This window comes from Euprymna scolopes, chromosome 42 (genome assembly GCF_053919585.1).
Source record: "Euprymna scolopes isolate OS-2025 chromosome 42, ASM5391958v1, whole genome shotgun sequence".
NCBI lineage: Eukaryota > Metazoa > Mollusca > Cephalopoda > Sepiida > Sepiolidae > Euprymna > Euprymna scolopes.
Window position 1 is genome coordinate 42,412,041 of NC_136523.1, and position 17,508 is coordinate 42,429,548.

Consider the following 17,508-nt stretch of genomic DNA (forward strand, 5'->3'; position numbering starts at 1 on the left):
GTGAATGATATGAATGGATTTAATTTTAAAACTAAAAAGAAATTTGATGTTTGTCCAAAATTCCACTTATATTTGAAAAAAAAAAAAAAAAACTTTGTATGACGCATGTACCCATGACAGAAAATATTGTGCATCAAAAAATTGCGTAAATCAATTAAGTAATTTTATTTTTATAAAGAAAATCATTTTTAAGCGAATTTGAGTTTATCCAATGTCTTTATTCAATGTTAATGGTTTTCTAACATCTGGCCAGTTAGAATTATTTGGAGTTATTTCCCTTGCTTTCAAGATGGTATCATGATATTGCTGTGTGGTTTGCCACAAAATTTGATTTTTTTTTTATTTAAAAAAACTACTTAATCAATTTACAGGATCACAGATGCATGCATCAAATGGTTTTTTATATATATATAGGGAAATTCTGGACAAGTACTAAAAACTTCAAGCTAAAAAAAAAAAAAAGCTTAATGTTTAATGACTGATTTTAATTCTAAAATTAAAAAAAAAAAAATTTAAGCTAAAAATTAAAAATAAAAAATAAAATTGTTTCAAAAATGTTTTACACATTATCGCATAAGAAATTTGAGGAACAAATGAAACAAATATATGAATGTTATTTGTACCAAAAAACATTTCAAAGATGGCCGCCGTCGACACACTGATCGCGTCCAAAAGAAATGAAGTCTTGTCCTGATTGAGTAGAGGTTTAATGAACGCATAGTCAATGACCAAATGCAGAAAATGTCCTTATAGTAAATTGGCAAATAAGTTTTGTTTTTTGTTTTTAATTTTAAATAAAAAGAAATAAAATATGGTTTAAACAAAATTTTGTTTTTCTTATTAGAAAAAAAATTTTTTTTTTTTTTTTTTTTTTTCAAATATCTCAAGAATTGTTAAAAAAAAAAAAAGGTAAACTTCAAAATAATTTCATCATTTCTATGGACCGTCTTATTTCCGTTTCGGAATCGGTGTTATCTTTTCCTAAATTTTTGTGGAAAAAGTTTGTTTTTTTTAAATGAAGAATGTCTTAAAAATGAAAAAAAAAAATTGTAGAATTGAATTAAGCAATCAGCTATCTTGTTGAATAAAAGGATTTTGAATCGCTTCCATTCCTTCAGCAGGACAGATGGACACGACAGATGTTCCTCGACACACAACTAATCCCAAGGTGCGAGTGTCTTCTGTCAATTTGTACGGATCATCAGGATCTGAAAAAGTATAAAAAATTTAAAAAAAAACAGTTATTTTCAATAAAATTTACAAAAAACTATTTTCAATAAAATTTACAAAAAACTGATTTTACCATCTACAACAATCAAAGTTAAATGATTAATGATTTTACCATCTATAACAATCAAAGTTAAATGATTAATGATTTTACCATCTACAACAATCAAAGGCACTAAAAATCTAAATCCTTGTAAAAAAAATAAAAATAAATAAGGAACCAGCTTTTTTTCAGATATAGGGGGAAATAATACGAGAAAAAAAAATGCTCACCTACATTACATTACTAGAAAAAAAAGGCTCACCTACATTACTAGAAAAAAAAAGGCTCACCTAAATTACTAGAAAAAAAAAAGGCTCACCTAAATTACTAGAAAAAAAAAAAGGCTCACCTAAATTACTAGAAAAAAAAAAGGCTCACCTAAATTACTAGAAAAAAAAAAAGGCTCACCTAAATTACTAGAAAAAAAAAAAGGCTCACCTAAATTACTAGAAAAAAAAAAAGGCTCACCTAAATTACTAGAAAAAAAAAAAGGCTCACCTAAATTACTAGAAAAAAAAAGGCTCACCTAAATTACTAGAAAAAAAAAGGCTCACCTAAATTACTAGAAAAAAAAAGGCTCACCTAAATTACTAGAAAAAAAAAGGCTCACCTAAATTACTAGAAAAAAAAAGGCTCACCTAAATTACTAGAAAAAAAAAGGCTCACCTAAATTACTAGAAAAAAAAAGGCTCACCTAAATTACTAGAAAAAAAAAAGGCTCACCTAAATTACTAGAAAAAAAAAAGGCTCACCTAAATTACTAGAAAAAAAAAGGCTCACCTAAATTACTAGAAAAAAAAGGCTCACCTAAATTACTAGAAAAAAAAGGCTCACCTAAATTACTAGAAAAAAAAGGCTCACCTAAATTACTAGAAAAAAAAAGGCTCACCTAAATTACTAGAAAAAAAAAATGCTCACCTAAATTACTAGAAAAAAAAAATGCTCACCTAAATTACTAGAAAAAAAAATGCTCACCTAAATTACTAGAAAAAAAAAATGCTCACCTAAATTACTAGAAAAAAAAATGCTCACCTAAATTACTAGAAAAAAAAATGCTCACCTAAATTACTAGAAAAAAAAAATGCTCACCTAAATTACTAGAAAAAAAGAAATGCTCACCTAAATTACTAGAAAAAAAGAAATGCTCACCTAAATTACTAGAAAAAAAGAAATGCTCACCTAAATTACTAGAAAAAAAAAATGCTCACCTAAATTACTAGAAAAAAAAAAATGCTCACCTAAATTACTAGAAAAAAAAAATGCTCACCTAAATTACTAGAAAAAAAAAATGCTCACCTAAATTACTAGAAAAAAAAAATGCTCACCTAAATTACTAGAAAAAAAAATGCTCACCTAAATTACTAGAAGAAAAAAAATGCTCACCTAAATTACTAGAAGAAAAAAAATGCTCACCTAAATTACTAGAAAAAAAATTGTTTGCTTTTTTTAATCCAGGGTCCATACAGATTTTCAATGTCTCTTATCAAAGTTTTTCAACGCCTTCGAGACAAAATTCAAGTTTTCAAAACAAAATTTGAGATTTGTTTTACAAAAAAATAGTTTTTGAGAACAATTAGAGAAAATCTAGTTTTGCAAAAAAAAAAAAAAAAAAAGAAAAAAAAAAAAAATCGAAGAGTTCTAATCGTAACAAAAGGGAGGTAAATATTTTCTGAAAATCTTTGGACAAAACTTAATTTTTGCTAAATATCTTTAAAAACTTTTTTATTAAATGTTTAATTTTCTATCTTATCGTTTTTCGTAATTTTTGGATATTTTCATTACTGCAACATGACAATTTAGTAGATTCCAGTCGTTTTACCGGAAATTCAAAATTTCATTTTCCAAATTGTTACAATAACGAAAAAGCGCACATTTTACTGAGTTATCTCCCCTGGTCTGCTTTTTACAAGACTCTCAATGGAGAATCTACCCTAACTAGATGATTATGCAAAAGTTTTAAGTCTTACCTCGGAGATACTCAATCGTACCATCCAATACAAGGTTCAGAAGAGGATCATGACCCTTAAGAATACCACTAACTGAAAGGAGAATAAAAAAGTATCAGAGAAATTAATGGAATTTAAATTTAAAAAAAAAAAGCTAAATAAAATAATGAAAACAGCGAAAGATAAATTTTAAATTGTTATAAAGAAATTTTTAAAAAAATAAAATTCCCAGTTTATACACAACTAGCAGGCTGTTCAGCATTGCAGTCATAAAATACAGTAGAACCCTGGGATACGGCATTAACAATTAGTAATAAAATACAGTACGGTATATAATACACATGTATATATTCAAATAAGGCGGGTCAAATACCATAACCAGGGGCCGGAAAAACATTCTACATTGTAACCTAAAAAAAGAAAAAAAAAAAAATTATATATATATATATATATATATATATATTTTTACATGGTGGTGACCACTTATCAAGGCCCGGAAGCCACTCGGGGATAAGGGTTATTGCGTGTACAGTAATCAATGGAATAGTATCGTAGTAATCGTTAACAATGGAGATTTGATAAAGTGCCTTACTTAAGGGGGCGGTTTATCAGGAATTTGTTTATGTTGGACTTGAAGACATCCAAGTTGTAGTCAGGTGGGAAACAGGCAAATGGAAGAGAGTTCCACAGGCGTGCACTTCTAAGAAAGAAGCTTTGTTCATGGAATCTACGTTTTGATTTAGGCACAGATAAAGAGTGGGGAAAATTTTTGACAGTGGTTTCAGCTAGACAGGTGTTTTTCGTGAAAGATTAGTGAGGGGAGACCAGAGATTGGAGCTCAGACAAGCACTTGCCATGCAAATAACGATAAAACGACAGGCTCGCAACGTCTCTTCTGTGGGAGAGAGGTTGCAGGTAAGAGAAATGGGCATCCTCCACTAGGCTACAAAGTCTATTTTGTACTCTTAAGGCAGGATACGCTGTTTTTAGCAGCTCCTGCCCAGATATGGCAGCGGTACTCCATCCTGTGACGTACTTGGCTTTTATACAGATAGAGAATTGCATCAGCAGTGAGATATCTACTGAAGCGGTAGAAGGATCCCACGATTTTTCCAGTGACCTTGGCAACAGATTTGTTGTACGTGTTTCATTTCAGATCAGGAGTAAAGGTTAATCCCAGAAGCTTGTTAAAACATGGAGCTTCCAAGACGAGAGCCATCCATTTCAATTGATGCCAGATGGGGATCAGAGCGTTGATGATGTAAAGATAGAAGCTTAGTTTTAGATGCATTAAAAGTAACCAGCTACCTCTTCCCCCATTGTACCATGTGCTCAAGATCAGAGGAGAGAGAATCAGAGAGAGAACCTAGTCATTTACGGCCTTTGATGTGTTGCCATAGATGGTCGTGTCATCAGCATAGATGTCAACGAATGATTTAAGTATGTGTTTTCGGAGATCATTGATGTAGATCAGGAAGAAAGTTGGGCCCAGGATGGACCCTTGAGGGACATCAACATTAATACTGTGGGGCCTTTGATTTCTGCCCATCAACCACTACTCTTATGAGCCTATCAGAGAGAAATGATTTAATAATTGAGAAAACATTTCCAGTTATACCGTAGCTGGAAATCTTGTGAAGTAGGCCTTTATGCTATACCTTATCGAAAGCCTTTGATATGTCGAGAACAATTCACTTTCTTCGCCGCCATCACATCACGGGTTTGAGCCTGCCTATTACACTTTTTTCTGTCTCTCTCAACCCAAACCAAATTGGAAAATAAAGAATAAGCAAAAAAAAAAAAAAAAATGGTATAAATAACCCTGTTTAAATTTTATCGGATAAAAAGGATAACTCTGTCGTGTTAAATCATAAGTGCTTGAATAATGATTGCCTCTAAAATATACAATATATATATATATGTGTGTGTGTATAAATATGCAAATTTGTATATATGCATGTGTGTGTGTGTGTATATACATACAGATATATGTGCATATATACATTTATACACAGACAAACATATCTGGAGGATAAAGGTGAATTATTGTCAATTCTGAATTAGTTTCAAAAGGAGAAACAAAACAAAGTCATATATATATATATATATATATATACACATACACACACATATATATATACACACACACATATATATATATATATTTATATATACACACACATATATAGATATATATGTAGTCGACCCCCTGAATACTTGATAAAAATTAGCAACAAAATGCAGTACAGCATATAATACACATGCATATAATCAACTAACGTCATAAAACTTCTTTAAAAAGAAAAAAAAAAAAAAAAAAAAAATCGAAAAACAGAACATGGAAAAAATTTTTTAAAAAATAAAGTAAAACAAAAAAAAAAAAATGGCATAAATGATCCTGTTTAAATATTAAAAGAAAAAGAAAAGAAAAAAAGAAAAAAAAGGGAAAAAAAAGGGAAAAAAAAGAAAAAAAAAGGGAAAAAAAGGGGGAAAAAAAAGGGGGGAAAAAAAAGGGGAAAAAAAAAAGGGGAAAAAAAAGAAAAGAAAAAAAGGGGAAAAAAAGAAAAAAGGGGAAAAAAAAGAAAAAAAGGGGAAAAAAAAGAAAAAAGGGGAAAAAAAAGAAAAAAAGGGAAAAAAAAGAAAAAAAGGAGAAAAAAAAGAAAAAAAAAAAAAAGGGAAAAAAAAGAAAAAAAAAAAAAAGAAAAATGTCTGGATGGTCGACGCAAACGTGCAACCTTAAGCCAACAATGCTGTTACTATAATTACCATTCTATGATCGCATCAGCGAAGTAAGGTTGTTTTTTTCTATTTAAACTAATTCTAGAAAGGTTTTTCGTGCATGTTTGCCTAAATTGTCAAGAAAAAACGATTTTTTTGCTACCCTCCCTCATTGCAAACCTTTTGAATTTTTTTCTAATTTTCACATATTATTCGACCAAGACATCACACTTTCAGATGGTACTGGTTTTGACCCGGTCCAATGCTGCTCAGAAAAGTTTTAGGCAGACATACATACATCTAAACAGACAGGTGAGATTTATATAATAGACTAGCGAGGGGTACCCGGCGTTGCCTGGGTGTTTGGAAACTCCGGGGTTGGGGAGGGGGGGGGGATAAAAAAAAAATGTAAATATGAGGATCGAACCAGAACCCTTGAGGCAAAGTTGTAAATTTACGTGTGAAAAAAAAAAAAAAAACGTGCGACGTTAACCATTGCCCCACCGCCAGATGCTAACGGAAACACGTTTGAATTTATTTAATTACTTGGATTTAGCAGGTGCCCGTTTTAATGAGTTAATGAGGTCAAGTTTGACTGCGGGATTTCATTTACTGCTGAAAGCTTCCCCCCCCCCAAGATGTTATAGGAAAAAGACTAACCCACATGCGGCGAGCGACAAATGTTGAATATTTATCTTCCCGAAATCAAGCAAATTAAATAGACAGGCGAGCTTCGTTGTTAACTGTGAGATATTACGATTTATATGTGATATAAAAAGGTTTTAAAAGTTGTGAAGCGACCGACCGCTTCTCTGAAAAAAGACTTTTGTAGACATACAGAAAAAGCAAACACACATACATACATTTTTGCTTTTATATATATAGAAGACTAGTGTGTGTTGGGGCTGGGGGGGGGGGTTAAATCAAAACAAAAGAATAAGCGAAGTAATAACGCTGATTAAGTATTAAAAAAAAAAACGTTAAAACTTCTTTAAAAAAATCGTTGTCCGGGTGTTTGTAAGTGTGTGTGTTGGGAGAAGAAGGTTAAAAAAATAAAGTTTTGGTAGGTAGGTAGGATCGAACCCGAAGCCCTGAGGCGAAATTGGAAAATGAAATGCAAAAAAAACCCTGACACGTTACCCGTTCAACCAGCAAGAAAAAGTAACTGAAACACGTTTGAATTCAAGTATTAAAAACGGAATTGACAGGTGCGCGCATTTAATGAGGTCAAATAGAAATAGCGCAGTTAACTTTTACTGCGGGACAGTTTTTTGGGGTTTGTTTACCAAACTTTGTCTGGTTTTGTTTCCCCCAATGTGTTGGGGAAAACCACCTCCCGTTTATTAGGGGAGTGTCTAAATGAAAGCAATTGTCCGATATGAAGGTGAAAACCAACATTGACCAAACGTCCATCGCTTTCTGGATGTTCCCGGCCCGTGGGCCGAGAACCGCTCATTAGTTTCATATCAGTTTCGCTTTTATACGAAAAAGCCAATCAACACATGAGAAGCCGAAATAGCAATAATTTTGTAAAAGTCGCTGTAAATAAATCTAGACGTGACGGGGGGTATATAAACACTTCTAAGCGAGTCTGAAAAATAAAAACAATAAAAAACATAGAACGTGAAAAATGGCTTAAATAACCGTTTCAATATTAAAACTTTAAAAATCGGAAAAAGAAAAAGGAATAAAAGATATCTCACACCACGATTCGAACTTACAACCTTCAGATAATGACGCCGACCTCTAATCAAGTGAGCTAAGAGGACGTTGACGAAATTGGGTCGGTTTTTTTAATATTTAAACTAAATCATGTTCCAACGTCATTTGCGCATGCGTAGAAGCCAACTTGTCATGAGAGAATGGTTTTTTGCTACCCCCTCCCTGTACAAAAATAGTTTAGGGTGAAGGAATTAATGTTTTGGGCCAATTTTTCAATATTTGTCGGGCGAAGGCTCGAGCTTGAAAATGATACCTATTTGGCGAAAATCCGTGGCCTGTGTAGAAAGTTTTTGCGAGACATACAAACACACACACGTTTTCACTTTTATATATATAGACTAGCGAGGAGTACCCGGCGTTGCCCGGGTGTTTGTAGGTGTGTGTGGTGTTAAATAAAAAAGAAACCGGGGGGGGGGGTAGGATTGAACCCGAAACCCCGAAGCGAAGTTTGAAAATTAAATCGGCCAGCCAGAATTAGTTAGTGAAAGATGTTTGAATTAAGAACGAAATTGACAGGTGCGCGCCCGGAAGTCGTCGAGCGTTACGACGACAATGACGTCAATGACCAGGTTTGTTTGTTATAAGCGAAGTAAAAAAAGAAAAACATTAACACTTAAGCGGGGAAAAAAAAACAAAAAAAACTAACGTAAGGCAAACGAACGATGAAAACAGAAAAACGAACACGTGAAAAATGGCTTCAATAAGCCTGTTCCGATATTAAAATTTTAAAAAATCGGTGGGTACCCGGGTGTTTTTGGGTGTGTGGTCGGAGGTGGATAAGCGAAGTAATAAAAAAAAAAAAAAAAACGTTACATGAAAAATGGCATAAATAACACTGGTTCAATATTTAAATTTAAAAAATAAAAAAAGACATCTCACACCACGATTCGAACCCAAAACGTTTAGATAATGAACCAATGTGCTAATCAACTGAGCTAATGCGACGTACATAAAATTTCTCCAGTTTTTCAACTATTTAAAGTAAATCAGATCCTGACGTCATCTGACGCATGCATAGAACAGGTCGTGCCCAGTTGAGGGTGAAGGAATTAATGTTTTTAGCCAATTTTTCAATATTTGTCGACCGAAGGGTCAAGCTTCAAAACGATACCGATCTTGTGAAAATCGGTCACCTCTGTCAAAAGTTTAAGGCAGATATACAAACATATCTGTACATTTAAATAGACAAGCGAGATTTATATTATAGAAGGTATTTTGTGTGTGAGAGAGTTTGTTCCCTATCAGCAGATTTTTTTTTTTTTTTTTTTTTTTAAATTTCAATATACTTTGTGTCTGGGAGTGTTCCCAGATAGGTTTTGTATCAAAATGCTTAGATAAGTATCTAAAATCGATAATCGAAAAAAAAATCTCATTAAAGAAGTTAACACTTTTACACAGCCTAACATCACAAATGCATTTGAAAAGTTTTATCACTGAAAAAGGAGAAGTACCCACTGTATAAAATCAACAGTAGGTTCTTCGATAAGACAGGTGTGCATTCAAAATGAACATTTGTTTAGAGCAAAATAAAACCACTATATTTGACTTTTACATTTTAAACTTTAATTCAAGTTCCTGTCTAGAGATGGGTCCCCAACTAAAGCAGATAAATTTGATTGACAAATGGGCAATTTCACCAATTTCGACGAAGCTAAAAGTGTGGAACATTAATTGCTGGCTGGTTACCTTTAATGCATCTAAAACCAAACTCCTATCCTTACATCATCAACGCCCTGATCCCCATCTGGCATCAATTGGGATGGATGGCTCTCGTCTGGGTGAGGCCCCGTGTTTTGACAAGCTTCTGGGTTTAACCTTTACTCCTGATCTGAAATGGAACACGTACATCAAGTCTGTTGCCAAGGTCGCTGGAAAGATGGTGGGTTCCTTCTACCGCTCCAGAAGATATCTCACTACTGATGCAATTCTCTATCTATATAAAAACCAAGTACGTCCAAGGATGGAATACTGTTGCCATATCTGGGCAGGAGCTGCTAAAAACAGCCTATCCTGCCTTGACAGAGTACAAAATAGACTTTGTGGCTTAGTGGGGGATGCCCTTTTCTCTACCCTGCAACCTCTCTCCCACAGAAGAGACGTTGCGAGCCTATTCTTGTTTTATCGTTATTTCCATGGCAGGTGCTCGTCTGAACTCCAATCTCTGATCCCCCCTCGCCAATCTTTCACGAAAAACATCCGTCTAGCTGAATCCACTGTGAAAAATTTCCCTCACTCTTTATCTGTGCCTAAATCAAAACGTGGATTCCATGAACAAAGCTTCTTTCTTAGAACTGCACGCCTGTGGAACTCTGTTCCGTCTGCCTGCTTCCCACCTGACTACAACTTCGATGTCTTCAAGTCCAACGTTAACAAATTCCTAATGTAGGTATGTGAAAATGCCAAGGCTTTTGCGAGGGTTAAGTGGCATTGGTAACTTGAGTAAGCCGTAATTCTGTGCACTGAGGTATGTGTCATAAATTTGCCCCTACCACCTATATCCGGGGGGTTAACTACACCGCAGGGATACTGATGAGGTAGCACACATGTTTCGCTACATGCTGGTATTTGAACTATTTCCATACGTTCAGTAGAAGTGTAAAAAATTTTGAATTGAAGTTTTGTGTCATTTAAATCATCATTATTAGACCTGAAGGTAAGTTGTAATAGTTTTGAAACTATATATATATTCGTTAATATAGATATTAAACATTATTTGTGCGAAATATGAAGCCTATATGACTTTACCTTCATTGGTTTTGAGTTTACCTAAAATGTGAAGCCGTTACGAAAATTTTCAAAATTTCACTAACGCCATATCGTTAACCTACGCACTTTGTTTACAAATATTTTCCAACAACGGCAATGACGCCAAACTACGGCTGGCTAAAAAAATTCTTTTAAATTATTAAAATTTATTTCAGCATAATGAACTTTTAGGATTTAAATTATTTTACTTTCTTTAAACCAAAACATTTCTCCCCGGCAAAATGTATTTTTTTCTATTTTATCGAGCTGCTTTTTTTTTCTTCCATTTTGTTACTTTGCTTTTTTTTCTATAATAAACTAATAAACAAATTTACAATTAAAAAAAAATGCAAGAGTTATTTTTAAAATTAAAAAATTAAACTTTCATGAATATATTTTTTATTATGCACATTTTGCAAACTTTAAAATTCTAAAAGTTTTAATAATTTAAAAGAAATTTTGGGTTTGTATTACTGTAGACATTCGAAAAAGTTGTCAAAAAACAAATATATAACAAATAAATATTATCAAAGGCAAGATAAGTTACTTTTCTACCAAACTGGATACATTTTTTGTTTTTATTCAATGTAACATGTTTATTTAGCTCGAAAAACATGCAGTGCTTACCGTTGTATTGGAAAATTCAAAATGGCGGCCACTCTCTCTTAAACACGGTAAGTTTTGGAAAAGGTGTTATAAATAATAAACTAGACAAAATACTATTAAAAAAAACACCGAATATATGCCAACTTATGTCACGGTAACATATAATGAGCGAATTTCTAACAGTATTTTGTCTAGTTTATTATTTATAACATCTTTTCTTGAACTTACCGTGTTAAAGAGAGTGTCGGGCGCCATTTTGAATTTTCCAATACATAGATAAACACTGTATTCGAGCTGAATAAAAACACGAAAAATATATCCAGTTAGGTAGAAAAGTAACTTATTTTGCCTTTGATAACATTTATTTGTTATATATTTGTTTTTTGTTTTTTTTTGACAACTTTTTCGCATCTACAGTAATACAAACCCTATGCGGGGATGTAATATTGCCTTAGTTATTGACTGCATCTTCCGCCCCAGCATCCCCCTTCACCTCTTAATCTTGTAAATAATTCATTAATAAACTTTCAAAATATATTTTTCTTGTTCTCCATTCAATAAGCTCTCCAGTGATATTTGTCTTTTGGAAATCGGACAAGAAATAAGAAATTATGACAAAATAACTGTGAAAAATCTTGATATCGGTCACAACTTTAAGGAAATCCATTGATTCTATTGTCAAAAATTAGCCTCAAATTTCAGCTTTAGAATTGTTGTAACTTTCTTATTATTTGTCCTACAGAGGTGGTTCAAGTATCATTAGAATGGTCTCTACATACTCTTTCTGCTGAGATGTTCCATTTTGAGATATGTTAGCTTTGAATTTTTCTTTCACGTACCTACCTAATGAACCGCCCCCTTAACTAAACACTTCATCAAATCTCCACACTAACGTAATGTACTTGCAATAACCCTTATCCCTGAGTGGTTTCCGGGCCTTGATAAGTGGTGATCACTGTGTAAAAAAAAAAAAAAAAAAAAAAAAAAAAAAAAATTGATCCTCATTCAATTCCAGGCAATGTTAGGTTCCTGATAGTATAACTATATTAAGAATTATAGCCTGAACAATATAAATGAAAGTTGAAGACCTCATTTCTTACCTTCCCTTCCTCCACTGAATTTCACCCGAATCCCCTTGTCCAAATATTTTGACAAATCTAAAATTGTTTCTTTCCGCTTCCGTTCTTTGTTTTTCTCTCCAGCTGCCTTGAAAAAGAAAAACGGGGAAAATTTTTCTGAAAGAACACAAGAGCGATCTGAAGCTATAATTTGCATTTCAAACTCAACACTAAAAAAAAAAAAAAAAAAAATATTCTACAACAGAAATTCTACAAACGCACAAATAATTTTGGTAAACTTGGAGAATGCTTTGTTTTACGGTTGTTTTAAAAGTGGAACAGAAATTTAAATTTTGTTCAGTTTTAATTTTTTTTTTTTTTTTTTTTTTTTTTTAATTGCACCATTCACATCAACATTTTTAGGTTTTAAGGTATGGTGACTAGGTTGGTGACAAGGTTGGGGGTGTCTACTCCGAAAGCCATTCTTAGCATGGGGAGGTTAGGGGTGTCTATTACGAAAGCCATTGTTAACATGGAGGTTGAGTGGGGGGGAGGTCTATTACGAAAGCCGTTAACATGGAGGTTAGGGGTGTCTGAAAGCTAATTTAAAAAAAAAAAAAAAATAGATTAAAACAGAACGAAATTTAAATTGCCGTTCCATTTTTAAAACAACCATAAAATGGAGCATTCTCCGCAAGTTTTACCATAATTTTTTTTTTCAACTTTTTATTCACCCTGTTACGATACATATAGATTCCGCAGGAAACGGCAGAAAGATGAACATAAATTGCAAAAAAATTTAAAAACGGAGCATTCACCATTAAAATACTTGTAGAACAGGCAGAGGGATGCAACATTTTGTCGATGGGACAGAGGTTGAAGCTTTGATGACAGTTTAGGACTTTTTGAACCCTGTCCGAGAGACTAGTAGCAGATGATGCACCAGCTGAAATGTTACAACAATACTCCATACATGGGCGAATGGTGGCCTTGTAGAGATACAGGATATTCTCAGGCGAAAGTATCTTTCTAGCACTGTATAGAGAGCCCACCTTCTTCGCAGCAGCCTTGGCAATGCTGTTCCAGCTCATGTTCCCTATGAACGTTGAGCCGGGAAGTTGAAAAGAAGTACAAAATAATGTTAGAAATTTGTTCAATATATGTTACCATGACATAAGTTGACATATATTCGGTGTTTTTTTTTTTAATAGTATTTTATCTAGTTTATTATTTATAACACGTTTTCCCAAACTTACCGTGTTAAAGAGAGAGTTGGGCGCCATTTTGAATTTTCCAATACATCGGTAAATACTGCATGTTTTTCGAGCTAAATAAACATGTTACATTGAATAAAAACACAAAAAATATACCCAGTTTGGTAGAAAAGTAACTTATCTTGCCTTTGATAACATTTATTTGTTATATATTTGTTTTTTTGACAACTTTTTCGAATCTATGTGCACAGTAATACAAACCCGAAAATATAATTTTAATTAAATAATTTTGTCATTTTTTTTTGTTATTTAATTCTTACTTAGATCATAGTTTAGAATATTGATTTCTCCTTCAGATTCTAATGACAGGTGCCGAAAAAAATGGCGTCTTCAGTTTTGGCAATAAACTGTAGAAGTACCAAAAAGGAAGTGCGAAATAAAAATAACTTTCACTTTTTCGAATCTCTGTGAAATGTAAAACATACCCAAACTGATTTTTTTTTTAGAATTGTAAATTGCTTCAGCAATTTTAGAGACAAACTTTGGATTCTCCGTCAATACTCGGAACTAACTCCAGAAAAACTGAAATTATATGCGTGCCTATTTCTTGCGGTTCCCGTGCATTCCTAAAACAAAAAATATTTTTTTGCGCGCGTTACCGTCGTATAAAAGAACCAATTTTTTTTTTTAATTTTAACGTTGTCCCTTTGTCCAAAAAGAGCACGTGCAAAAAAAAAAAAAAAAAAAGCAGTATAAGGAATTAACTTCAACGCGAATATAAAGTCAAACAATATGGTTTAAAACCACGCCTACAATGTAGATGTTAATGGCAACCAGCAAAAGTAGATAAAGAACGAAAATAAGACATGACATACCTGTACTTCAGAAGGAACTGGACGTTTCTGTTGTGGTTGCGCGGACATTTTGAAATATTTTAAAGGCCGCTTCTATCATGGAAAATCAGTCGTCGCTTATATCATCAAACTGACTGCCTATATGTATCATCAATAAAAAAAAAATGCTGTACTTGTTAAGATAGAGTCGGCAGTTCAATTGTTTTGGGTTTTTTTAATATTCGTTTCAACCAAACCCAACAGTACTTACTTCTTCACGTTAAAAAACGACCCTGGTGTCTAACTCTGTCCAGTGGGGAGGCATAGTAAATAGGTACTTAATTGTCATGTCGAAAATAGTAATATATCCAAAAATTACGAAAACTTATCAAGTAGAAAATTATTTATAGTTAAAAGTAATTTTTACGGAAGATTGGGGAAAGTTGCATTTTCCCTAGGTGTGAACACCTTGTAGATTGCGAATTTAGGGAACATAACTGAGATAGCTTATCATTTTCAGGGTTCCAATCTCAGTCAGTTATTTTTGCAAAATATTTTTGATAAAAATTTATGAAAACAGAACTGAAATTACTGTTTCTGTTTTCAGTTGGGACTGGAAAATATTCACTTTCTTTCTTTTTTTATTTCTTTCTTTTTTTTTTTTTTGCCAAACTGACTTATCTCCCTTTTCGCCAACTTAATGCCTAATGTACTGTTTTAGACTATAGGGACAGACTTTTTTATTATTATTATTGTTAAAAATACAATAGCACATTTATATATTGAAATAAATTTTTTTATGGAAATCGCTCGAGACAAGGCATGAAGCCACTTGATGTAAGGAGCTAACAAGAATGAAAACTGGTTATTGCAAGACAAGAGATACCTATTGACCTTAGTTTTTAAAAGACCAAGGCTGTAGATAAAAAGAAAACAGTGAGCAGGAAGGGAGTTCCACAACCGTGCAGTCGTTGGAAAGAAGCTACTGGAATAAGAAGCTGTATTACAATGAGATATTAAAACAGTGACTTGATGGAGACCACTTGACCAATTAGTCAAACGAGCTGGAACAAAGGAAGCAGGGAACAGATCAGACAATTCTGAGGAACACACGCCATAATAGTATTTGTAGGAAAGACTGAGATAATAGATAATTTTTTGTTTTTTTCCAACTTGTTTCTTTTTAGCAACTTGTTTATCTATTTTATTTACTTACTATATCTGTTCTATACTATTAATAAAATTCTAAAGGTTTATTTTTTTTATTTTTTATTTATTTTTTACATGGGGGGGTCACCACTTATCAAGGCTCGAAGGCCACTCAGGGATAAGGGTTATTGCGTGTACAGTAATCAATGAGATAGTATTGTAGTAATCATTAGTATTGGGGGTTTTGATAGAGTGCCTTACTTAAGGGGGCGGTTTGTCAGGAGTTTGTTTATGTTGGATTTGAAGACATCCAAGTTGTTGTCAGGTGGGAAACAGGCAAGCAGCAAAGAGTTCCACTGGCGTGCAGTTCTAAGAAAGAAAGTTTATTTATTTATTTATGCATGTATGTATATATACCAATAAAACTTTTGAACAGATGCACTATATTAAAAAATTCTTTTTTTCCCTGAAAGGTGTGAGTGCCTAGATTGTCCTTAAGGAGAAGTGCTTTCCGACCCCCTGGAAGACCTCCTCAGTTTGCCCTGTATTTAAGAATTCAGGTGATAAGTCATCTCCCTCTCAATACAGACCAATAAGTCTTCTCTGTGTTATGAGTAAGTTACTGGAATCAATATTAAATAGAGAAATAGTAAACCACCTCAGCAGGAATAACCTTCTTAGTGACACACAATATGGTTTCCGCTCTGCAAGATCTACCGCAGATGTGCTGACGGTTATATCCCACAGGATTAGTGAATCTCTTGACAAAGGCTTCCTTTCTAGGGCAATTGCTCTTGACATATCAAAGGCCTTTGACAAAGTATGGCATAAGGGTCTACTTCACAAGATTTCCAGCTACGGTATAACTGGAAATGTTTTCTCAATCATTAAATCATTTCTCTCTGATAGGCTCATAAGAGTAGTGGTAGATGGACTAAAATCGGAGGCCTGCAATATAAATGCTGGAGTCCCTCAGGGGTCAATCCTGGGCCCAACTCTCTTCCTGATCTACATCAATGACCTCCCTAAACACATACTTAAATCATTCGTTGACATCTATGCTGATGACACGACCATCTACGGCAACACATCAAAGGCTGTAAATGACGAAGTTCTCTCGGATTCTCTCTCCTCTGATCTCGAGCGCGTGGTTCAGTGGGGGAAGATGTGGCTAGTTACCTTTAATGCATCCAAAACCAAACTCCTATCCTTACATCATCAACGCTCTGATCCCCAGCTGGCATCAATTGTGATGGATGGCTCTCGTCTGGGTGAGGCCCCGTGTTTTGACAAGCTTCTGGGTTTGACCTTTACTCCTGATCTGAAATGGAACACGTACATCAAGTCTGTGGCCAAGGTCGCAGGAAAGATGGTGGGATCCTTCTACCGCTCCAGAAGATATCTCACTACTGATGCAATTCTCTATCTATATAAAAGCCAAGTACGGCCAAGGATGGAATACTGTTGCCATATCTGGGCAGGAGCTGCCAAAAACAGCCTATCATGCCTTGACAGAGTACAAAATAGACTTCGTGGTTTAGTGGGGGATGCCCTTTTCTCTACCCTGCAACCCCTCTCCCACAGAAGAGACGTTGCGAGCCTATCCTTGTTTTATTGTTATTTTCATGGCAGGTGCTCGTCTGAACTCCAATCCCTGGTCCCCCCTCGCCAATCTTTCACGAAAAACACCCGTCTAGCTGAATCCACTGTGAAAAATTTCCCCCACTCTATATCTGTGCCTAAATCAAAACGCGGATTTCATGAGCAAAGCTTCTTTCTTAGAACTGCACGCCTGTGGAACTCTGTTCCGTCTGCCTGCTTCCCTCCGGACTACAACTTGGATGTCTTCAAGTCTAATGTTAACAAATTCCTAATGAACCGCCCCCCTAATTAAACACTTCATAAAATCTCCTCACTAACGTGATGTACTTACAATAACCCTTATCCCTGAGTGGCTTCCGGGCCTTGATAAGTGGTGATCACTGTGTAAAAAAAAAAAAAAAAAAATCTATATATGGATTGTAACGAAGAACACTGAGCCACACAAACAGCCCGAAATAAGAGTTTTGGGGCCATTTCGTGCAATTGTCGAAAAAGTTACCTACCCATGTCAACAGAATTTAGCACTGCCTGTATACAATCACGGTGACATCTTTCAGCATATGGACAGGACAGGACTTGTTGTGCAATGGATAACACGTCTGACTATGGATCAGAAGGTTCCAGGTTCGAATCCTGGCAAGTTCA

The 17,508-nt window shown here is 34.1% G+C and overlaps 1 protein-coding gene and 1 non-coding gene across 2 annotated transcripts; one reads left to right on the forward strand and one right to left on the reverse strand.

The window, feature by feature from the left end:
* Positions 1-468: 468 nt before the first annotated feature.
* On the reverse strand, positions 469-14,744 carry LOC145267044 (U6 snRNA-associated Sm-like protein LSm7). The gene is made up of 4 exons (XM_080122985.1): positions 14,155-14,744; positions 12,108-12,213; positions 3,238-3,309; positions 469-1,208 (listed from the first exon to the last, which is right to left on the reverse strand). The coding sequence occupies exons 1-4, from the start codon at positions 14,200-14,202 to the stop codon at positions 1,069-1,071; spliced, it is 366 nt and encodes a 121-aa protein (XP_079979111.1). The 5' UTR covers positions 14,203-14,744; the 3' UTR covers positions 469-1,068.
* Positions 14,745-17,435: 2,691 nt separating this feature from the next.
* Positions 17,436-17,508, forward strand: Trnah-aug (transfer RNA histidin (anticodon AUG)). The gene has a single exon. It is a non-coding gene; the product is annotated as a tRNA-His (tRNA).

What these genes read in the sequence shown, in the direction of transcription:
- LOC145267044 (XM_080122985.1), bottom strand. Translation starts at nt 14,202, where the DNA reads ATGTCCGCGCAACCACAACAGAAACGTCCAGTTCCTTCTGAAGTACAG. An exon ending in CAGTTCCTTCTGAAGTACAG is followed by an intron (nt 12,214 to 14,154) that starts GTATGTCATGTC and finishes TTCTTTTTCAAG; the next exon opens with GCAGCTGGAGAGAAAAACAA. An exon ending in TACGATTGAGTATCTCCGAG is followed by an intron (nt 1,209 to 3,237) that starts GTAAGACTTAAA and finishes ATACTTTTTCAG; the next exon opens with ATCCTGATGATCCGTACAAA.